At 40.5% G+C, this 24,600-nt stretch overlaps 1 protein-coding gene across 6 annotated transcripts in view; it reads left to right on the top strand.

The window, feature by feature from the left end:
* ATP2C1 (ATPase secretory pathway Ca2+ transporting 1) overlaps positions 1-24,600 on the top strand; it is an 85,774-nt gene that overhangs the window by 25,923 nt on the left and 35,251 nt on the right. For 2 of the 6 annotated variants that reach the window (XM_054991734.1, XM_054991733.1), the window contains exons 2-10: positions 9,823-9,933; positions 11,226-11,342; positions 11,855-11,944; positions 15,434-15,469; positions 17,490-17,551; positions 18,528-18,636; positions 21,939-22,094; positions 23,208-23,276; positions 23,907-23,982. In XM_054991734.1, coding sequence (XP_054847709.1) covers positions 9,865-9,933; positions 11,226-11,342; positions 11,855-11,944; positions 15,434-15,469; positions 17,490-17,551; positions 18,528-18,636; positions 21,939-22,094; positions 23,208-23,276; positions 23,907-23,982 — 784 coding nt within the window. In that variant the 5' untranslated portion in view covers positions 9,823-9,864. Of the gene's footprint in view, positions 1-1,867; positions 2,153-2,439; positions 2,522-2,829; positions 3,004-9,822; positions 9,934-11,225; positions 11,343-11,854; positions 11,945-15,433; positions 15,470-17,489; positions 17,552-18,527; positions 18,637-21,938; positions 22,095-23,207; positions 23,277-23,906; positions 23,983-24,600 lie in introns of those variants that run through there. The other 4 variants (XM_054991730.1, XM_054991731.1, XM_054991728.1 and 1 more) reach the window with 4 other exon arrangements.

The raw sequence follows: 24,600 nt of genomic DNA, 5'->3' as shown, positions 1-24,600 counted from the left end.
CATAGCATAGTGTGCTTGGTATTTAAGTCTGTGTCAAGTATAAGCACAATGATCATTCCCAAGACAAATATCAGAATAATTACAAGAAAGGGATGTCCAAATGCGCTTGTGCTTCCACTTTCTGCTGCATATTTACAGTGTGCCAGAAATGGAGTTTAGTACATTTTATATGATGTGGCAGAAGCGAATGTACAAAATAGCCCTTAATCTGCAGTAGCAAGAAAACACTTCAGTGGCATCAGAATTACTCAAGCTGTTATTATGGCATGATTTTTGTGTAGTTTTGAATACAATTTAATAGATGCTTCTGGGCTTAGTTTTAAACTTTCTAGTTCTCACTCACATTGATCAGTTAATTACAGACTTGAGTGGGAACCTACACTGAATATAAGGCTAGAAAAAATGACTACATGCCCCAATTACTGGATGTACTATGAGAATCACAGGCTGTGAAAAGCTAACTTCTATGATTCTGTCTTGTGTGTCAAAAACATAATAATAATTGGCTGTTGTTGGGTTATATTGTTAAACTTTCAGGCCTGAATCTAACATTCAAATAAGAAAATGCATGAAATGTAATGCTTTTAAGGATAATTGCGATTCAGGGTGACAACTGTTAACATTGAAGATGGATAGGCCACCATATTTTTCCAGATTTTATCCCACTTTTTGCAGAAAGTGCCTTTTCTCCTTTCTTTTATAGAAATATGTTTTATATGCTACAGAAATTTAATTTCAAAATGACAATTTTGATAACTTCAAAATTGTAGCAAAATTATTGGACTTGAAACATAAGAAATGAGCCAGCGTTCTGCCAGCAAGATGGATAAACTTAAGGTGTGCTTCATAATTGGGAACAGTATATGCTACAATGGATGCATGTACTGAGCTCATGTGCCTTTAAAAAAAATACACGTCTGGAAGGCACGCTGAATGTCTGTCTGACCAGTGTTTGGGGTCACATTGCTGGATTATGCTGAGCTTTGGGGTTTGACCAGGCAGATTATGTCTCTTCAAATAAATCACTGGGTGTGGGCTGGAAATACTTCAAACACAGCATGGGTGGTGATGTGTTTCTGTGACATAAGGACAGTTTTTCATTATTTCAGCGCTTTACAGAAGTGCTGGATGAACTGTCCGTCAACCCACCTCCCCCCCAGCAGCCTGTGAAGTCTGCCTTTCAGGAGTTCATAGGCTTGTGGTATTCAGAAATAATTAAAAAGAACATCTTTTTTGTTCTTTCCAAGGCTTTGATGACTCCCCCGCCCCGCAAGAAAGGAATATTCTTTTATTTTTTAAGTGACACTTTGGAAGCCACCTGGAATTCATCTAATCTCCTATGGAGAAGTGTACGGTTTTCTTCTGGGTTGGAGGTTTATGGGGGAGGAGTGACTATGAAGTGAGGGCACTCCTATCAGATGCGCCTTACAGTGCACTTGTAGCCCAAGGGTCTGTAGGTTTTGCTGGGGTTGCCAACCTCCAGGTGCTACCTGGAGATTCCCTGGATTCCCCCTCCCCCCCGAGAAAATGGTTGCTTTGGTAGGTGGATTCTTTGGCATTATACTCCACTAAGGTCCCTCCCCAACCCCCGCCCTCCAAGGTTCCCCCCCCCCTCCAGGAATGTCCCAACCTGCAGCTGGCAAGCCGTGCCTTCCGCCATACCCTCCGCCCTGATCAAAGCCGAGCCCTCTCTTCGTCCCTCCAACACAACTAGCCGGCTCTGGCGCGGCACAAGGTGGGCGGAGAGGCCGCGAAGAGGCCGCCAGCGTCGCCATAGCCAAGCGCCAAAAAGCTGCCCCGTCAGGCCGGCCTGGCAGCGCCTGTTTTCGCCGGCACCTCCAGCCCAGGGCGCATGCGCGCATCTCCGCCGGCTCGCCTTGCTCCCTCCTCGCGTTCTCCTCCCCTCCTCTCCCGGCTTAGGCCCTTCCGTTCCTTTCCCACTGTTGGCTGCGGAAGTGAATTAGGCGCTGGGAGAAACGCTGGGAGAAGAGTGCGCCTGACACGGAACGCGGCGGGCGAGGAGGAGGAGGAGGAGGATGTGTGCGGGCCGTTCGGGGCTCCCCTGCTGCTGAGGCGAGGAGTCGCAGCCCAGGAAGTGAGGAGGGCTGAGGGGAGAAGAAGGCGCCTGGAAGCGGGAAGGGCGCCTAGCTTGGTAAGGGGGGATTCGGGGAGGGCGCTGTGCCCACAAAAGGTGGGTCTGTTCGAGGCTTGGTGGGAAGAAGGCGCCCCCTCAGTGGCGGAACAAGGAGAGATGCCCCCTTCTCCTGAGGGTCCGCTTGCCCATTTCCCCGAGGCATCCCCCGCGAGGGTCCCCGCAGTGCCGCGTCACCTTCTTTTCTCCCCCCCCCGCTCCTGTCTCCTTCTGGTGTTTCTCAGATTTATTTCGCCTCTCTTCCTCGTCTCTGAGGTGCTCCCCCCAGCCTCCATGTATGCGAGTGCGTGTCTGGGGTGTGCCATAGCAACAGGCGCCGGGATGTTAGGAGGGAGGCAGCAGGATGGGGAGAAGAGCCGTCGAGACAAGGTGCGGGTCAGTTTGGATCACCGCTCTGGAAAGAGATGGGAGGGTTGTGAGTCCCTCCGTGTAAATGCCCCCCTCCCCCGTTCTCTGTTTTGCAGGCAAGCCTGGTGGTTTCTGGGTCGAATCTCCCTCTTGTCTGGTTATGGAGCTGATGGGTTACAATTTTTAAATGCTGAGAGATGGGATGGGGGGCACACACTCTATCGGGTTGGCTTTAATGCAGTAGTGTTAGAAAGTGGCAAAATACAAGAAATTGGTGGCATTCTTTTGTATTCTATTTTTCTTTCCTTTTCCCCCTTGCTAGCGCTTCCCCATCTTTTTCCTCACAGATGTTGCTGTATGTGCGGGCAGTGGGAGCAAAGCAACTGCTTGAATATAGGGATCCCTCCATACTTTCCTTCTCAGTCCAAGCCCCAGGGCTGCTGTTGCTGTCACTAAAGTCTTTATAGCTATCAACCCAAGTGCGGTTTCGATGGAAAATGAAGGTAAATATCTTGCAAGTAATTGCAGGTTTAGTGGTGTGTGTTGGGGGGGGGGGGAGAGGGGAGAGAACTGCTTTTTTAAAAAAGCAATCTGCTTTCTCATTGCATTGACTTGTTTCAGAGACCCTTTCCATAGTGCTGAAAAGTTTTTTTTTTATGTTAGTGGATCTCTGTTGTGCAACTTCACCTATTCTTTCTTACATGTTGTGCTTTCCCTAAAATAGCATTTTGTTTCTTCAGTGGCATTGTGCAGTCTTACTATTTGAATGTCTGGATTCCATTTTAAAAAAACCCAGGAACTGTACATTCTCAGAACAGATCAGTCCTGTGTTATTGGTTTATTATAACTCTCTTTTGTTCAAGCTGGTATTGAAAAAAAGGTGACTCTTACGTGGTTATTGAGTTTTATTTTCTGGATCAAAACGTAATGTGTAACCAAGGTTCCAGTGCTGAGAAATTTTGCAAATATATTGGTTTCTGTTGGAGTACTTGATTACTAGTCAGAGTAAGCCTTCTACTAAAGTCGTATTCTGTTACTCCTTAGTTTACAGTACAATCCTGAGAAGTTACTCCACACTATCAATGGGCTTAGACTGGAGTAACTCTTCTTAGGATTGCAGTGTTAATCTTCTTTTAGTTGAAAATTCTGAAGAGAAGGAAATAGTTTATAGTGTGTCATGGTTTTGCAGTGTTCTAATTTCTGCATTAATTGGAAGTGTTCACATGGGAATAATTTATACATTGGAAAGTGTATTCTTCACATTAATCAGTGAGCTGATTCTTCGTTGATTACTTTTTTTCTTGCTAGGCTTCCATAATGCTAAATGGACCCAGTTTGCACTCTTGGGTTGATTTTGCAAATAAGGATGCGTTCTAAATTTCTAATGTTGCAGTATCCTATACTTAATCACTTGAGAGCAAGTCCCACTGAATTTGGTAGGATTGAGTAGACATGCCGAAGATTTTCTAGAAGGGTTCTTTTTTTCCTTTTGGATACCTGTTTCATATAAAAGATTTTATTTATGAGAAATTATGGCCACCTATATATGTAACCATCCATTCTACATTGTAGTGCTTTTTTCTGAGGATCTCTCTTTTAATGTGAAATGAATATGATACAAATATATAAGGAACTCGGTGTCTTTTAGCACTACTTTGGACCAGATCTGCTACTGTAATAATCTTGGTATGAACTTTGCTTACATTAAAGATCTTTTTTATTCTAAATCTGAGGCTTTTAAAAAACTCTGTGCTAGCAATAGAGTTCTTGGTAATGGAGCATATCCAGTTGCACAAGAGCCAGTTTGCAAATAATAAGTTGTCGCTTTAGGTGGTATTTAACCTCATCACTAAGGCCTGTTTTGGAGAGCTTTGTTTAAATACCGTGGCATACCACAATGGATATTATAACTCGTTAAATGAGGTATAGGATACACTTTTACAGCCCAAGGCTGCTATTAATCAGCACCTCTGCTGGGCATCCTTCCACTTACTGCTGTGCTGAATATTAGCGAAGGGGAGGTTACAAAGATAAACTTGGTGCAAAGGGCTTGTGAGGCCATGCTAGGATTTTCCTCTGGAAGCTGAACTTTACTGTATAGTTCAGGCAGTTGCTTAGAGTGATTGAAAGGTAGGTTCTGTTGCCCAAGGAGAAATCTCTGACTTTACTTAATTCTTATTGTTATGAACAATATACAGAGATCACTCTGCACAGAAGCACCAGTGCAAAAATGACATTGAGTCAGTAAAATAGCACTTAAATGAAAATTACTCATCTGTTTCTAATGATAGCTCTTTTTATTTATTGGATAGTTGTATAGTATGCTAGGCTTTGTGTACTAATTTCAGACATCAGTAGATCAAAAACAGATAGTAGCCCACAGACTTACTGTTTGTGCAGATCTATGAATTATTTTGTCCTGCATATCAGTGTCCTGCGAGAATCGAGGCTCTTTCTGGAACTAAGTCTTTTAAGCCCAAAACAGAGGATATTTTGCTATTTAGATTTGACTTATAAAATGCTCTATTTATGTCTGCATGACAAATTGTAATGGCCTTTGGCCACATACAATAAATGCTGCTGCTGCTGCTGCTGCTGCTGCTGCTGTTGTTTAAATATGATAGAGATATTGCATACTTTGCCTTTGGGCTATCTCCCTTCAAAAGTGTTGTATTATGAGAGGGCAAAATTTTAAGGAATACTTCATGTAGCATATTTGACAAACAAGCAATTTTTTGTTCTATAACAGTTTTGACAATGCACCTTACATTTTTAAAGATTTTATCTTATCCTGTCACTATAGAGCCTCCAGCAAGGCTTCGTTTCATACACCCAGCCTATTTTAGAATCCAACTGAACTGGTTGTCATGAACACTTTTAGTATTGACATTGAAGTGGCTGGACATTTTAGAAATTCATCTGTCTTGTCTGATTTTTTTCCCAGCTTGGTAAAGCAGGTTTTTAAAAGTCTCTTTGGTGAATGTAGATCGGCAGATAGCTGGATCTTCATTTTTAAGTGACGTCGTGAAAGTGTCCAGACAGTTTTATTGTCTAGTAATTTCAGCCTCTTCCTCAAAATTCTTCTGCCTCTATCAAATAGATTTATATGTTAAATGAAGCACAAACATCGTTCAGAGAAAATTGTTTTGTTCCTCCAGGGGAGATTCATGTGCAGATGCAGGCTTAAGTGCACACACTCCTTGTAGGTGGGCATCTGCATTACATAACTCATTTGGGCTTCACTGAAATAGTTGGATGAGTCTCTTGATACACAACTAGCAGTCTTGAATGGAGATCAGAACTAAAATGGGATTGTTATTTTATATACAGTAACAGTTGGGTCACCTTTACAAATGAAACTGACATTTGGTAACTGCAGATTACAGATTCATTTGATGTCTAACTTAATTTAGTTGCAGAAATTAGTAACCACACAGGGATAAAACTATGATGCAACTTAACTGTATTATGGGAACTATTCTGTTATTTAGCTACTGTAGTTAGCCTGATGAGTATTTTTCCAAGTGGTTAAATATGCTGATTTTTAAAGTATAATTATGTATGTAGGTACTGTCAAGTTGCAACTGACATGGCAAATCTAGCAAGGGGCTTTCAAGGCAAAGGTGAAGCAGAGGTGGTTTGTCATTGCTGTCTTCTGCAGAGTCTTCCATGGGGGTCCCCCATCCAAGTACTGACCCTGCTTATTTTTCGAGATCTGATGATACTGGGCTACATCCTGCGGTCTTTGTTATTATATATATTGGCTATGTGAAACTGGCTGCTACAAATTATCCTGCAAATACAGTTCTGGCAAAAATTCTGTCACTGGTTATTAAGTAGGCAGTCTTATCAGGACAAGAGAGCAGTATTGTGTAGTAGTTGGGGTATTGGTCTATGATCTATGGCCCAGGTTTGAATCCCTACTCTTTGGATAACCTTGGTCCATTCCACTCTTTCAGCCTAACATGCCTCTGGATGGTTGTTGTGAAAATAAAATTGAGGAGGGGAGAATAATGATATGAGCTGAGCCACTTTAGGTCCCCCATTGGGGAGAAAAGCAGGGTGTAAATACCTAAGATAAAGGATTACTTTTGAGCTGATACAGACTTTTAGAATGTTTGCCACTAAATACTTTCTGCTGATCTACTTAATTGGTTATCAATATACCTAATTCTCAACATGAATATATCGGCTGATATTTGATTCCAGAGATTTGAGCTATAAACAGATAAAACAGAAAAAAATCCTTAAGATTGTAGAAAAATTGGACACCTGAAAGAGATTTTTTTTATAAAAAACTACGACAACTCTCTCCACTTATAGGAGCAGCACCTACAGCTTTAATGCCCTCAGAGGCCATTGCTTGGCCAACCATAACAGCCTTTGAGCCCTGGTTTCTATCAGAAAAAGGCAGCAGCTGTTTTGGCCTCTCAGGGAGGACTCATTGGGGTCAGGCCTGGCAGCACCTACTGAGTAACTTGCTTCCACGTGACTTGCATGACTAATTCAGGCCTGGCTGCTTGCTACTGTTCAACAGCAGCTACCCCATGAAGGCCAGTGTGGTGTAGTGGTTAGAGTTTCAGTAAAGGGGCCCAGGTTTGATTCCCCACTCTGCTGTGGAAGCTCACACTGTCACACCCTCTCAACCTAACCTACTTTATAGTGTTGTGAGGATAAAATGGAGGAGAAGAGAATGATGTAAACTGCTTTGGGTTCCCATTGTGTAGAAAGGCAGATTATAAATAAAGTAAATAAATAAATATTAATATAGCCAAAGATTGGGTCAGATAAAATGTAGGTGGATGGGTGGGAAGAAGATAAAGAAGCAGAGAAAGGTGAAAATATTGGGGTTGTCAGGAAGATGGAAGGAAGAAATAGTATGGTGAAGGGAATAGAGGAGAAAATGATGTATTCTCTCCCCCCCCCCCAGCCACATAAGTTCTCGTGGAGTTCCATACTTGTTTTGTATAGTTTAAAATTTTTGTATCCTACTTTGCTCCAAGGATTTCTGTGCTAATTTAGCTTTATATAATCTTTAGGTTAAGTTGGAAGATAGGGATTTGCCAAAGCTCATTTTAGTCATCCACTTGAGTATCATTTTGATTTTCATTTTTTAAAAATAAATGCATAATTTGATTACTGTTCTCAGGCAATCTCTTTAACTACTCTGTAGTCCTGTTTAATAGGGTAAATTACTTTTCTTCCATGCAGTTGTGGCCACTGGCCACTATATATATTATATGTATAACTTCTTATGCAAAGGCTGTGTAAAAACAGATTTAATAAACAATAAAATAATATTGTAGAGCTCTTTTGTTTTTAAGTGTGTTCTACCACTTCATGGATTTGAGTGTTGTTTTTTAAGTATCCAATGGGATATGTGCATAATGTTCAGTAGATGTCATCAGAGCTTTTGAAGAGCCTCTGTGGCATTCAGAAGAACTAAAGCCCATGTAAAACAGACACTTTGGTAAGAAACATAATAAAACTGACTGACTTGATTGAATGGCTTAGTTGAATGGCTTGAAATAAAGTTACTGCATTGCAGAACTTCTGCTGGTTAATAAGAGCACTGTAGGCCATTCCTGCAGCAAGCCACGATGGCTCCTTATCTTTCCCATCTCCTTCAGTTGGTCTCAAAGGCACAGATGGCAAGATGGGGAAGAACTGCTGCCTGCTGGACTAGTACCTCATATACTGCCTCCAGAATCTCAGCAACCACCTTATTGTTTCCAGAGAATCTTTCTGTACTTTTAAAAAGTTGCACAGAAATGAAATGTCTGCTAAATATTGCTTCATATACCCTACATGGAAGAATTCTGTTTTATGTGAAGCAAAGGTACAGGGGGATTGTCAATTTCTAGACCTGGCAAAAGAAATGTAAATCTAGTGGGAGTTGCTGTACCACGGTGGCTAAGAGACTGAGCTGAAATCAGGAAGCTCCACAGCTCAGATCTTGTCTCTGCAATGAACTCTGCATATCTAGTCACTGCTACTGTATGTGAAGTACTCTGAACATTTACAATAAGTATATAAATGCCATAGTATTACTAGTCTTATACCTAAAAGATGGTTAGAAGGAACGTAATAAAGCAGCCTTGCTGAAGCTAAGCAGATATGGGTCTGGTCTATACCTAAGTAGAAGAATTCCTTGGGAACTCTGTGAAGGCTGCCTTGAGTTCCCTGGTAGAAGAAAGGTTAGGATATAAGGTTTCTGTGATCTGCATGCTGTCATCAGCAGATATTGGGGCACAATTTCTAGATACTTCTCGTGAGCCTTACTGGTGAGGTGAACACTAAAGCACCTTAAGGAGGACTAAAGTTGATGCTAGTCTGAGCATCACACTTTCAAGGAAATTAATTGAAGCTTTTCTGTTGGTCAGTGTCTTCACAAACCTCTTTGGGGAAAGCTTGTGCTGCATAGCAACTGTATCCCTATAGCATCCTACTTGGTGGAAGATTAAAATGAACCTAATGAGGCAAGCTGCCTAGATTGGAAAAAAGTGCTAATTTTCTCCACTACCTATTGGAGATCTGAACATAGAGATTGAAATTCTGTTTAAAATATGTCTTGAAATGCTTTTTTAAATTAAGACATGCTTATTTGGAGGAAAAGGGAGCTGCAGAGTTTAAGAATTCAGTCCGTGCTGTTAAAATATTATATTTACCCAGTTCTCATGCGTACGATATGCAAATACTTTTGAGAACAGATTTCTGCAGCCCCATAGATCACTTGCAGATTTGGTATCTTGGCTCAGGACACTGTTTCCTGAGCTATCTATTTCTTAACAAATGCTGGCACGATAATTAGGCATGTGATAAAATACTATAGGATCTTGGCAGTTTTTGTTTTTGGTGCTCATTCTCAGTTCACACTGGTGCATCTTTGAGAATCTTTTCCACTTTACGACAGTGTTAAGTGAACAAGATTCTCACAAATGCACTATTTTGCAGTGTAGTTGAATGCTGCACTGATGTGCTTGTCCTGCAAGAACTTGTCCTACCTCTTAATTTTAGAATTAGGAACTGTTCTTAAATACATCTACATATTGCTGTAGTTTTCTTCTTGTGATGGTTTGTTTGTGTTTCATATTTGTGTGAAAAGCAGGGCAGGGGTGGGGGTGGAAGAGTGGTATGTGAGAGAAATAGCGAGCTGCATTCTCTTCCTTCATTAGCCATTAAAGATAATGAGCAGAAAAATTATGTGTTAGAATCTGATAATTGGGACACACCTGCTTTTCTCGATGAAGGAATGCTTAACTAGAACATAAGTTTAATCTTTTGTAGCCTGCTGGTGATACGTTCAGCTCTTTGATTTTTAGGTTGCACGTTTTCAACAGCTGCCTAATGATGAAAGTGAAACAATGATTCCTGTCCTGACTTCCAAAAAAGCAAGTGAATTACCTGTCAATGAAGTTGCAAGCATTCTTCAGGTACTTAATGAGGATAAATGTTCAAAATAAAACCTTTTATTTGCTTACTTTAGTATTTGCTAAATTAAGTCAAATGGATAACCTTTTACTTTCACAAGCCCTTATTAAATACTACTTTCTTCTTTAAGTAGCACTAAATGCAACCTCTATGATACTATTTGTAAAGTGAAATTACTCAGCATCTTGATTTTAATGTTTTAGCTTTCTGGGCAACATTGAAAATAAGCATGTTTATTATATGTAAATATATTAAGCATAGTTTAAGATTTTATGAAATGTCTGTTAGCCCCTCTAGTAGGAATTTCTTTTGGGAGGGGCACCCTTGTGTGCTTTATGAACAGCAACAAGAAACAATATACTTTTCAGGCAGGTCATTCCAACGCAGTAGTCTGTCACTAAAAGTGCCTTTGCCGAAGCTGACACAGTGTGCACTGACAAAGGTATATTGTAAACTTAAGCATTCGTAATTAAGGGTTTCCATTTTTCTGCATGCAGTAATAGTAGGAATAATCAATTGATCAAACTATGTATTTTGTTGCTTTCTTGGCAGGCTTTATATTATGACTCCTATGTTAGCATTTTAAAATAAGACATATCTTGAAGACATAACCCAGTTGAATAAATACTTCAGTTGAATCAATAGTGTGGTTTATATCAGAGCTAGAGAAATGTAGGATATATTCAGATGTAATGCAAACTGATATTAAATAGAGAATTACCTGTGGTAGACAAGAACCCTACTCGTTTGCAGTGCTCATACGCTCCCTTGATGCATGGAGCATAATTACAGTCCTCATGATGAGATTAAGTTCCAATTTGTCACGATACTCCAGTGCAGATACCTGGCAAATTGGAGTTTTATACCCTGCAAGTCAGGAATCTAAATTAGGATTAAACTAATATGCTGAGACACCTGTGTTTGGAAGTCATAGGAAATTGGAGTGTTATCAAATTGATCTTTAAATTGAACTCTGTATGTAGATTAAGGAGGGAAATGGAAAGAGTAAGGAGAGTGTGCAATCATGCTATATTCATGCCAGTCACTGACAAGTCTCTAATCTGTTGGGTATGACATCTTTATTCAGGCACTATTTTTAGTTTTTTGCCCTGATGATTGATAGATGGGTTCAGATTCCTGAATTTTTAATCTGTGAAATTAGATTGAAGACAAACATTTTTTCCAAGGACAGCTAATAAGTGGTACCACTGTAGTTTTTGGTATTCTTAATACAGTAGAATAAAATCTTAGCTTGGCATGTGCAGAATTTTTATATGTTTGTACATTCCGGTAGGCGGATCTTCAGAATGGCTTGAGAAACTGTGAAGTTTGTCATAGACGAGCTTTCCATGGATGGAATGAATTTGATATCAGTGAGGATGAGCCGCTGTGGAAAAAGTATATTTCTCAGGTAAGTGTCTCTGTGCTCTCTTGTAGGGTCTTTAGCCATTCTGGGACAGGTTCAATATACATGGTGAATGGAGTGATATCCCATTCCCATGTAATGGAAAGAGGGAGGAGTGATAAACCTCATCATGGAGAAGAGGAATAGTCTTCTTAAAGAGGTTGGGTGAGCATTTTATCTTAAGTTGGGAGAGCATGCTATGAAGAAGAGTCAGTCTGAGCTCTCGTGTCTGAGCTGTCATCAGTCTGAGCTCTCGTGCCAAAGACCATCATCAGCATAAAGGTTTGATCAGAACATGCTGCCACCAGAAAACTTTCCCTGGCCCACACTGTCAGTCCGTTTCTCATCACCAGTAAAGCAGGTATTCATCTGAAATTCCAGTATCTTAAGCTGTATAAAGGTGCAGTCCGTACATGTGTCACATAAATCATCTCACTTTTTAAGTATCAAAACTAGCAATCATGTTATGCTTAACTGTTGTTCTGAATGTTTCTGAAAAAAATTATTTTATTCTGCAGTTTAAAAACCCCCTTATTATGCTTCTCCTGGCTTCTGCCGTCATCAGTGTTATCATGCATCAGCTTGATGATGCCGTCAGTATCACTGTGGTAAGACTGTTGTTCTGTTTAAATAAAATCTAACGGTTGTGGTATTTCTTTTTGAGAATAAATATCAAGCGTATCTTAAATCCTGTACTCAGTTGTTTCTGTGAAAGTGACTGTGTAAGAAGAGGTGCTCCCATCCCCATTTTTTGTTTGCCTTAAGATGGATGGGCACCTGTAAGCCACTTGCCACCCCAAGCCCTTTTATCTTCCTCACTTAATGGCCTAGGTGGCTAGTACTTGTAAGTACCTCGCTTACATATTATTTATTTAATGATTTTTGTAAAGTCTTTCTGCCATGTTTGGTCTTAAAGGTGGCTTACAGATCCACAGTCTGTTAAATATCCCTGACAATGGTCTTTTTCCTCAAAAAAGGGCTGTTCTCCCCTGTATTTTGGTTGATCTGGATTCCTGTCTGCTCATCCCTGGCCATGCTTAGGGGCCCCACAAGACTCTGCTTGGTATAAGTTCTTGGTTTCTGTGTGGCATGGGTCTTGTCTGTGGGGCCTCTGTATGCATGGCATGGCCTCTTTCCTGTTTCTGGAGGCTAAACGGAGTCTCTGTACTGCACGCTGGCTCTGTAGCTATGTTTATCTTTACTGGCCAGTGTAGAGCAGAATGACTCCGGGACAAGAGATTGTTCCTGGTACGGAATGTAGGTATCAGAATTCTGTCCTGTCTGTACTCAACACTTAAAACAAGTAGAGGAGGCTATATTTATACTCTGGAAATAATCACTTGTTTTCAGTGAGCTTCATGCCAGGCAGGAGGTTAAAAACAATGTGGAATTCTTTTTTACCTTTTCCTGGATATATTCTTGTTCAAATACAGGTTTCCTTTTAAAGTAAAAGCCTGTAGTAATTACAGATTGAAAAGCCTTTAAATAAAACCTACAATGTGAATAAAATACACTTACTTGATCAATATTAGTGGTGGGCAAGCTGTCTCTGACACATTTTGGTATCCCATCTTTTTCTATTTCTCTCTTCAAGAAGTTTCAGAACCATTGAGTCTTTCAGAGGCTTTTTTACCCTTTGTCAGCAGAAAATAAAAATAAGGGAAGTACCCCCCCCCCCTTGAAGCTAAGAGGGAAAACTGCTAATGTTGAGAAAAGGAAAGGAGTAACTGATGATAGAGAAGGCTGAGTGTGTTCAGAAGCATCATATTGAGTTACGGTTGAGGACTGTAAGGAAGCCCCTTCTCTCCAGGTTTTTTTGGGGAATTTTTTGGTGTTTTTTGTTGTTTGTTTCAGAGAGGGGGAAGTGGTGATAAAAAACCTGTTATGAGCTTGGCCTGTATATTTGAGGATCTGGGTTCTTTTTCATGGGACATTTTGTGTATGAGAAGGGAGGCTTTTCCAGTCCTGAATTTTCCTCCACCGTTTATCAAAGTATTGACTAAACAGATTCCAAAAATCACTGCTACTAGCAGGCACCTGCGGGGAATAACTCTGAGACTGGATAAAAGATATAAGTTCAAAGAAGTGCAGACTTGGGAGCCTTTGAATGTCAGATGAGCTGATTATGCACTGTCTTTTGTGCTAAAAGTCTGAACTGACATTTGTAGCAAGCCTTTCTACTATTTGATTTTAATCCCAGATTATTAAAATGCCTTTGCACAGTTAATCTTTTAAAACCTGGAAGTTATGCCTGGGTTGCTCAACTGAACCACAATGCATTCTACTGATCTCTCAGCAGAGGCTCTGTTTCTAAATGTCAAATATACTCTTGAGCATGATATAAAAAGTGTTAGCACAAAGGAAGAAGAGTTTCTTCGGGTAGTGTGTCTTTTCTGTTCAAGCAGTGCTAGCAATTATATTGGATATTTAATTAAGTTTGTCACCTTAATCTTGTGACATCACTTATCACTGACATCATTTCCAGCTCAGGTCTTTTCTCCTGCCACTCAGAGGAGCAAGGGCAGGAGAGAGGACACAACCACTAAGAGATCTATTGCTGTAAGAAGGCTAATGATCTCCTTGGTGTCAAGAATGAAGGATTCCAAAAGCTAGCTTTGATTATTAGCTCTTTGTATTACTGGCTTGGTTCAGATGCAATGCAAACCATAGTTTGGCATTACATACATAAATCCTAAACTCCCATGTGCCCATCCATTTTGCGTACTGCACCTGTGCCTCCCTGGTTTTCCACCTTTTGTGTTTGAGGTTAGAACAGAAGCTTAGGGGAAAATGTTATTGAAACTGTTGCATACCTTTGTCCTCATCCTGGTTTTAGTCTAAATTGTGGTTTATTAGGTTTTTCCCATTTAAAATATATCAGATAATAATCTAAAATTATAATCTAATAGGAATAGCTGTTATCCAAGCTGGATAGTGGCGCGACTAGTTAAATGCTGAGAGCAGAATATTTTATTTATTATTTACTTCATTTATACTCCACCTTTCTCCCCAATAAGTACCCAAGATGGCTTACATAATTCTCATCTCCTCCATTTTATATTTACAACAACCCTGTGAGGTCGGTTAGGATCAGAGTGAGTGATGGCCCAAGGTCAGCCTTCGAGCTTCCATGGCAGAGTGGTTCTCTGGCATGTTCTCTTAGGTCCTAGTCCAGCACTCTAGCCAGTACACCATGCTGGCTCTCAGTCTTTACCTGGTTCCTAAAAGATAATGGAGGTCCCAGGCTCTGTCCTAGAGAGTATTCCACAGTTGGAGAGTCGTCATGGAAAAAACCTGTTGCTAATCAACTATCCTAAATAAGTGCCATGGCGGGGGGTGGGGCGGCACCCAGAGAATCTCTAGGGATGGGGAGGTTCATGAAGGGAGCATTCTGGTCTTCCAGATTTCCAGGTCCTCACTCACTATCTCCTGTCTGTGTTGTGGTTCAGTTTATTAATCCTTATCCAGCCACTACTAACTCAGGGAACACTCTATGAAAATTATTGAGCACTCTATGAAATTATTGAGCAGTCGGGTTAGAACAGATAGAAGAAAATACTACTTTACACAAAGGGTGATAAACACATGGAATTCGTTGCCACAGGAGGTGGTGGCAGCTACAAGCATTGCCAGCTTCAAGAGGGGACTGGACAAATATATGGAGCAGAGGTCCATCAGTGGCTATTAGCCACAGGAGATAGATGGTATTCTCTTTGTGGGGAGGTGGTGCTCTGTTGTCTTGGTGCTGGAAGGAAGGCAGTGGGAGGGCTTCTGGTGTCCTGGCCTCACTGACAGTCCTTTAGATGGCACTGGATTTCTAGCCAGTGTGTGTGACAGAATGTTGGACTGGATGGGCCACTGGCCTGATCCAACATGGCTTTGCTTATGTTCTTATGTTCTTATGAACACATCCACCACCACTTCTGAATTGGATGAGAATCACTGGTAGAACTGGTTATCTAAAACATACATATGACATCTCATTCCAAACAATATTAAAATTACAGTTAAAGTCGAATGCTACCTACATGTTTCACTTGAATGTTTGTAGGTTGATTGAACATTTTTCTCTCCCCCCTCCCCACTGTTTCTTTCAGGCAATACTTATTGTTGTTACAGTTGCTTTTGTACAGGTAAGAACATCTCATTAATTTTACCGAATTGATATTTTTTCAACAAAAAATGTTGCTCTAACTAGTGTTCTTATATCAGCTAAAGCATTATTAACTAGCAGAGGCTGTGATATATACTGTAAGCCTTAGAAATTTGGCTGAGAAATTCTAATCCTTTATTATCCCATAATTAGTACCAGAAAAATTAGTGAAAACTAATTGTCTGTAGTAGAAAAAAGTTGTGGCATCTTTGAGAAAACCTTATAAGATGTGGGTTTCTTCCATAAATGGGTTGAGCATATTGCTGTCTTTGTATTTTATTTTAAACTTGCTGAAATTAAAACTTGGTAATACGTTCTCACTTGAGCTCAAATACCATTAATGTAATATGAAAAGAATTAACTTGTCAACATGTAAAAACTTGGTTTAAAAGTCTTGGTGTGCGCCATGATGGCCCATTCACTTCAGGCAGCTAGTTTTGCAGCACAATAAAACCTACACAACAAAAGCTTTACAAATGTTTATAAATAAAAATGCTCAGCTCTATGCTCAGATGTAAACTGGAGTATTCAAATGTTATAAGAGAGTCTGACTAGCCTATTTTGCCTGCTGCATTACATATGTATAACCTGCCCTTTTGAGTGGTTCTTAACATTCTGAGAGGCATCTGAGAGGAAACCAGCCTACTACCCTGTCTATGTTGGGCTGAAGTCTGTTAGATATGGATATGTACAGTGTAAATCTAAGCAGGGTTGCACTGTTCTGAGGCTCTTGACTTTAATGGACTTAGGAGGATGTAACTGTTTAGGATTGTACTGCGAGGCATTTTGGATCACAAATCATTGAAAAGATGCATTAAAGGCTAAACTACCAGTTACATGCAAAGACACATAACAAATGCCCATCAGCTCCTTTACTTGGGCTATTTTTGCCTCCTTAAATATGTTTAGAATCCTAGAAAGAAGGGAGGTATTGGCTGTGGATAAGTGGAAGCTGAGTAAAGTGAGCACATCTCTGCTTCTTTTGAAATCCTCTCCTGAAACAGCTTTTCCCTAGAAAAGTAGTCCAAAAACTTGCATTTGTGGGTAACGTGTAGATGGCGCTTAAAGAATTCTCACAAGAATTTTGATAGCATTTTTTGTTTCAGCCTCTCTTTTGATCCAGCCCTTTTGACTTGTCAAGTGATGGGCAAGCAGTTTATGAGCAAGCATATCCTTGCAGTTATTTTGGTCTGTTCACAGTATTGGTAGCTACAGTAGAAATGAATATATTTGAACTTGGCACATATCTGGCTTTCCTCCTATAAGGTGGCTGTTATATTGTCTTTACAGTGTATAGCTGCAGCAGAAACAGGTGGAGAGCTGTAACTAATGTCACTTCCCAGATTTTGTCCACAATGTGTGTGTAACAAGAGAGCGGTGTAGTCACCTTGCCTAATGTGAAGAAAAGGAGGGGCACAGTAATTTAGTCTAAGAGCTTCTGATGAAGTGTGAAACAGCTCTTACACTGAAATCCTAAGCAGAGTTACTCCAGTCTAAGCTCATTGATTTTAGGATTTTACTGTTAGAAATTCTAGAATGTGCTGAGATAGTGGTTTTAATTTCACTGCTGAGACCTGACCTGGTAACTGGCACAAGGTCAACCAGAAATCTTCCATGGCAGAGTGGGGATTCAAGCCTGGGTTTCCAGCAGTGTAACCACTAGCCATGATCACAAAATACTCAGGCAATTCAGCCTTATCAAGGAGTGTTGAGAGCGCGAGCTGCAGTTGCATTCTGGCACTAGAGTGAATGCTGTGTTGCCGGCAATGAAGCCCTCTGTCTTATGGGGCACTTCACTGGTGACTGGCTCTCCTGTGTTACGGTTCCCGTTTTTTGAGTGCTTGAAGTATTAAAGCATTGCAAGTTATTTCTTTGTGGGACATCCCTTCAGAATCTATTTTTAAGGGGGAACATTGATTGCTAAAATCACCGCCAAACTTGTTTGTAATTATGAAGTTCAGAAAGATATTTCAGTTTTTCTCTTTGTTATGCCCCTTCAGGAATACCGATCAGAAAAATCTCTGGAAGAGCTGAGTAAACTCGTACCTCCAGAATGCCACTGGTATGGTGCAGCTTTATTATTATTCTAGATTTTCGTTTTAAGAGCTATAGAAGGCTATGTGGTACTACTGAAGATGTAATCTAGATTTCACTTTAATATGAGCAGTGGTTATCTCCATGGCTTGAGAGCGCCTGTTGCCCTTTTGTGACTGTACTTTGAAGTTTTCATCTGCGTTCTAAAATACCATAGCTGAAGATAACTAGATTTGAGTAAAAAGCCAGACTACAAAGAACATTTGGATTTGTATAAGAGCAAGGGATGGTGGATGCAGCTATGGTTTTAAAGAACAAGATGGAGAGTTTCTTGCCTGGATAGAAAGGACAGCTACAGAAAAACTTTACACATTCTTTGTTATTTGGGGGACTAGTATTTATAGTTGCTGCTGTATGGATTCTTTTATTTTAATTTTGTTACATTGCCTCAGGTGCTTGGAAACAGAGCTAACTCATAAATATAAATAAGCACTTCAGAGAGCTTCATAGATGCTTCTGTTAATATGTAAATTTTTTGGATCATGATATTGTAAACTTTTATCTTTTAACAGAATTTGTATGTCCCTTCTTTCTATATTGTTATGTTTTGCACTTCTAGTTAACACAGCAAATTCTTACTATAATTTTGAAAATCCAAGAGTCCACAAAGAGGTGTAAAGGAAAAGGAAGGCAACTTATTAAAGGCAAACAAGCAAGTCTTTTTTGCTTTAGCCCCTGCTGAAGTTGAATTGTTGTTTTGAATCTAATGCAAAATTAAACAAATGCCTTCCAAAGGGACATGCTTTGATTCATCGTAATTTAAACAATTATATGTATACAATGTAGTTGAAGACAGCATCTCTTAACGCTATGTGTTGGCTACTAAGTTATTAGCTGTTATATCGAGAAGTCTTTTTTAATTCTCCCAAGTAATGTGAGCAGATAAGATTGTATTTTATTAGGCTTTCACTTCCAGATTGCAACATATATTTGTCTTTCTGCAGTGTTCGAGAGGGTAGGGTGGAACATACACTTGCAAGAGACTTGGTCCCAGGTGATACTGTCTGCTTGTCTGTGGGAGACAGAGTCCCTGCTGATTTACGGTTATTTGAGGTATGCATATATTAACATTACTTAACATTAAATCTGGGTTAAATGATTTTTAGTAGGCACTAACCAGTATTAGTTTTAGAACTCTACATGAGACTGCACACACACTACATGAGACTGCTCTGGAAGATGGCCTGGCAGTTACATGCAAATGCTGGTGCTCATCTCTTGGTAGGTTTTGAGTTGGCATTCTTACGTATTGTGAGTCTTTTAAAAAATCTGCACTTTTGCCAGTTTGCTTGTGAGCTCATTTTATGTGTTGTATTTGACCTGGCCTGGATCTTGATTACTTATGGGAACATCTCCTTCCATGAGACACCTCCCCACATTCAGCATCTCTGTATACAATTTTGCCCTGCTAAAAGGTTCCATCCTGTGTGGAGGGCTACATTGACTTCCACAGGAAATGGACCTTTCATCGATGTGGTCACCACGTCTGGGATCTGCACAGACCTGCTGCAGTAGAAGCTGCCAAAGCTTTACAAAGCCCTAGAGGATGTTCTCTCCTCCTTTGGGCCTTCTGTTTAAAACAGTCATGTGATAAGAGGAGAAGATCACCTATTCAATTTTCACACTGCCATTACAGAGAGTGGAGTTTCCAGCCTTTTCTGCCTCTCTTACAGTTCTTTTTCTTCTGTTAGTTATGTCACAATTGGAATACTTCTTAGTGTCAGTTCCTGTGACCCTGTTGAGGAGCAGTTCCAAACGTCTGGCCAAGAAGCCCAAATCCAAGGATAAACACAATGGGAAGGCCCATTTGTCCTTAGCTACCCCAGTGTCACCCATTATGGCAGATCTTCCACTGCAAGTTCCAGAGCTCACTCATTGTCCCTGTACACCCTCTCCTCATCTTGACTTAGTTGACTTGGAGGTGCCCTTGCAGTCTGAGGCTGAGATGGAAGTTAAGGTCTTATCTGGTTCCAACCCCTCAAGGACACAGAAGAGGCCCTCTGTTCATCCGAAGAGGCAGCTATCCTCAGTGTAAAAGGAAATGAGCCTGCAGAGATTGTGGCCATCAATCTTTCCACAATGCCAGCCTTTTCATTCTGGTGCTGCTTATTTGGATCTAATGCACAAGGATTGCTCCTCCTGGGTCCGAGGGAGTCCCTTGTTTGCAACTTCTCTCCCTGCTGTATTATTAGGTTTGACATTCAGAAGCGAGACAGTATTGGTCTTCTCCATACTAATCCACTGATTCAGACCTGCTGCTCCCTGGTTTCCTTGCCTGGTGTTTTGTTGTTGTTACAAATAAATGGGTGGTTTATTGTTTTGGTTCTAAAGTATGTTTTCATATTTCTTGCCCCAACCTCTGGATTACCACTTTACATGTGGTAATAGGCATGTCCAGATGACTTTGCTACCTTTTGGGTTGGCACGTGCCCTGAGAGTATTTATAAGTGTCTGGCTCCTATGTAGCCCACCTGTCAATCTTGAGATGCAATGTTTTTCCATATTTAGATTATTGATTATTTGTTGCCCTTTCCCAGAACTTACTGAAATTTCACATTACATTTGTTTTGTGGCTCCGTGAAGATCTTGGACTCTTGGTTAACTGGATCAAGTCTTCCTTGTCTTCCACACAGCACATAACCTGCATTGGGACTGGTAGGGTCTTCCTACTTGAATCTAGGATTTGATTAATTTCTCTTCCTCCTTTTTGAGATGGTGCTACAGTCCACCCATGATATTCAGCACCTCTGAATTTAACTGCGATTTACATTTCAAGTGGGAATTAAAGGCAAGCCCCTGCTCTTGTACCCTGCCTCCAAGCATTTCCTCAAGGGTTTATACAGTGTTTCCACCTTTGGTGCCCCTGACCCCTCAATGGAGTCTCTCATTAGTACTCTCGAACTCATGGCTAGACCTTTCGAGCCTTTAGTCACCTGCTTCTTAACACACTTGTCCCTTAAGGTTACATTTTTTTGTGGTTACCTCTTTCTGACAGATGAGTGGAGATTTCACAGCCTTCTGTCACAAACTTGTTTCATGTCCCTTTATAAATGTCTATCTTAATAAGGTGGTCTTCAGGACTAGCCTATCCTTTTTGTTGAATGTGATTTCCTCTTTTCACATTATTCAACCCACAGTTTTATATATTGTCGAAGGCTTTCATGGCGGGAGAACGTTAGTTGTTGTAGATTTTCCAGGCTGTAACCTGGAAAAATCCAATTGTGACACTGAGAGATCTCTGTCTTTCGGTGCTACACCTCTGAAGATGCCAGTCACAGCTGCTGGCGAAATGTCAGGAACTACAATGCCAAGACAATAGCCATGCAGCTCGGAAAATCTACAACTAACCCACAGGTTTATCTGTATTTTTTCTCTTCCTGAGGATGACCAGAAAAGAGCTGTATGTGCGTTGAATGTTTTCTGGGCACTGTTTTTTAAAACAAAACTTAGCCCTTCAGAAAGGAGCATAATTTGTTTGTTTGCTGTTCTTACCCAAAAAAAGGTCTTGGCAGCTTCTTCTCAGTCCATCTCTCACTGCTCGGCTTCTGCCATTAATCACTTGTTACAGCCTAGCAAAAGTTGATTGTCCACATTCTATTCATGCCTACTGTACCAGGGTGCAGAGTTCTTCAGCAGCTTTCCTTTTGGGTTTCACCTTATGAGACATCTTCCAGGCAGTGGCTTTGCCAAACATTGCACCATGGATGGAAGATTCTGTAAAAGAGGTCAGCTCTGGGACAGCAACGTTGCAAAGATTATTTGCTTGAGAGCTTCACCCCCCGTAATTTGTGAGCTCGCTGCTCTTCCCTATGTGGGACTGCACAGTGATCATGACAGTGAAGCGGAGTTACCTTTACCGGTAACTGTTACTCATCAAGTGAGCTACTGTGCAGTCACACATTCTGCCTTTTTGCCCCACTGTGATTTCTCAGAAAAGAAAAATAACTAGAGATTAAAGAATGTACAGCAGGATCTCTTTATATACACAAGCACATACATCATTTTTTCCTCTGAGGATCCACCACAGTAAAATTCTAGTCATTACACCAATGCCATGTTCTAGTGTTACACTTTCTTCAGTGGCAACAGTGCAAGGACTGAGGAGACACTCCTTCATGCATATTTTTCGTGCCTTGTTGCCATTTGCTGTTGAACCTCCTGTTTGCAAAAGCAGCGTGTCATGTGCCTGATTAATGCATATGCTAGTTGAATGTTGTTGTTGATGTGGTTCGTCTCCTAAAAAAGAAGGCTCGGTAGAACTTGAGTTGCTGAACACCATAATCAGTGATGACAGTTGAGAAGGTGGCAGATTAATAATGCTGTTCTGCCTAATGTGAATGTATCTGTTTTCACAGGCTGTGGATCTTTCTATTGATGAATCCAGTCTGACAGGTGAGACAACTCCTTGCTCTAAGTGCACATCTCCTCAACCAGCAGCTACCAATGGAGACCTTACTTCAAGAAGCAATATTGCTTTCATGGGAACACTTGTTCGATGTGGAAAGGCCAAGGTATTTCCCATGCAAAATGCTAAAGTTATGGATTTATGAAAAGTCAGGTCAATTTTCAGAATATCTACCCCTTGTGTATGAACTGCTAGGTACTCACTCTTTAATTTCCTGTTGTGTTGCAATACAAGGTTGAATTCTGTGGATGAGTGAAAGGCGCTTCTACTTCTCTCAGCAGCCTTCTGCAACCCCCAAAAATGCATTGCTGGGGAGTGTGGGATCCCTGTGAACAAGCCTCTGTCCAGGGGGAGGGTGGGAGGGACTGCAATGAGGGTGGCAAGTTGAGCAAAATCACTGCCACTTTATTCCTGCATCAAACAAATTGAAAGTTTGGTGGCGGAAGTATGATGGAGCAAGAGCAACCCTGAGGTCACCCCCCCACCCCCCCGCTTGCTTGCTTTTCTCGCAAGGGTCCAACAATACCGAGCAAGGCTTTTCTGAGAATTGCAGAGGGCTGCTGTGAAAAGAAAGGTAGGGAAAGATCCAGCACCATTACTTGTGCTTTCAGCTCATTCAATCCATAATCCTGGAGCATATAGTGATACTGGGTCCCGACACTAATCTTAAGGATATTTGCTTTGTATTTCCAGTTCTTAATTACTATTTAAGAGCTGATTAAGTTGTTTAAAACCAAAACTTTCTCCTGTAAACTGTCATATTTACATCGACTTTTTAATTGTTTGTAAGATTTGTTTACTGGTTATGCTAGAGGTGGGCAAAAAGTAGGTTAGTCTTATTTACTAATATCTGGTAGACGGATTAGCTCTTGCTAGGATTCTTTATTTTGCTATTTATTTTTAAAAATAATGTAGGTTGCACTTCTCAGCCAGCGGTTCCCCAAGCAGTTTATAAGATTATTTTTTATAAACAACCAGCAATAAAACCAACAAAATCAGCATGAAAGTAATATATTTCACTGATCACAGATAAGTTACTGCACTTCTGCATTTTAAAGCTTAAACAAGCTGGGCCACATGAATTCTAGATTTTTAAAAAGTAGAGTTTGCGAGACCTAAGTCAGCCTTATTGTATTGTCAAAGTGGTCACTGTTACATAACTGGAAGTAAACCCTTAACTCTGTCCTTGCTTAAATGTGAAATGTGTTTGGTTTTGTAGGGAATAGTTATTGGAACAGGAGAAAACTCTGAATTTGGAGAAGTTTTCAAAATGATGCAAGCAGAAGAAGTAAGTAGCTATGCAAGTGAAGAACAATGTAGATCTTTGTTCTCTCAAACCTTGATGATTTTCCAGTGAACTTCCTTTTGATAGGCTTTTAATATTCTTTCATCCTCACACATAGAAACTTTACATATAGTGACCTTATTGAATTTAGTGATGGATATCCCAAATTGCTTGAATAAACACTTGATTTTGGATTTCTTTCTACTTCTTCACATTTCTGTGTATTTTCTGTTCTTACCTGCGTTCCTTATCTGGATGCTCACCCCAATGCTTCATTGTTGCAAGGACAAGGTGGGGGGCTAATAAACTGGTCTTAAATATTTGTATTGTCTGTCTAAAATACCAGCAATATCATAGCTAATGCATTTTTATGCTCTGTCTTTAATGGATTGATAAAATCCAGGCAGGTGCAGAATTTCTTCAGTGTGTGAAGTCTTGTTTAAGAGTACCCCTTCCCCACATGTGCACTTCTCAGTCTGAATTCTTTTAGGCATGGTGAAGGAGGGCAGACAGGCAACTGTGGGAGGGAGGCACCTGGCATGATGTCAGTTGCTGAGCCTTATCCAGTTATTTAAAAGGACCTCTGCATTAACAAAACCAAATATAATAGTTTCTCTCTTTGTTTTCACTAAGGCTCCAAAGACACCTTTGCAGCGAAGTATGGATCTCCTTGGGAAACAACTTTCCCTGTATTCCTTTGGTATAATCGGTAAGAGAATAACTGCTTGTTTGGGCTCTAACATCTTGGGTCACTCCTAGAGTGAGGCTACTAGGCCATCGCTGGGTTGTAGCTAAAATTACTAGAACTTCTGTTTTTTTCAGTGCTATTTGAACCACATTTTTAGCTAGTTGAAATATTAGAGAATTGTAGATTGAACAGTAATTCTGTTAACATCACTCTTGATACCTTGTATGTCCAAATTCTCCCTTTCTCTCAAGATTGTGGTGAGTTGCTATGTATTTTTTAGGATCGAAGTGTCTTTCTTGTCTGTCATATTTGCACTCCTAATAACTAGGTGGCTTCTAGGATGTAAGTCTTTAGACTTTTTAAAAACTGGGGGGAGGGATGCAGAGGCAGGTTGGTCTGTGTGACCTCAAAATCAGTCCATACTATTTTATTCTGAACTAGAACAGTATGTACCTATTTGGAACACTGCTGTATCTTAGTTATGGCTGTATCAACAAGCATCAACAATCTAATCAAAATAAAGTGTCTGCAGAAAAGGTAATGAGGATTTGTCTGCAACCTGAGCTACATACCTGCAAATGTTTGTGCTTGACAGAACTACAAGTAAAGCATATAAGCACATGTAAAAAAAAACCCTGA

The sequence above is a fragment of the Eublepharis macularius genome, chromosome 11 (genome assembly GCF_028583425.1).
Source record: "Eublepharis macularius isolate TG4126 chromosome 11, MPM_Emac_v1.0, whole genome shotgun sequence".
Taxonomy (NCBI): Eukaryota; Metazoa; Chordata; class Lepidosauria; order Squamata; family Eublepharidae; genus Eublepharis; species Eublepharis macularius.
This window is presented reverse-complemented; position numbering and strand designations above follow the sequence as displayed.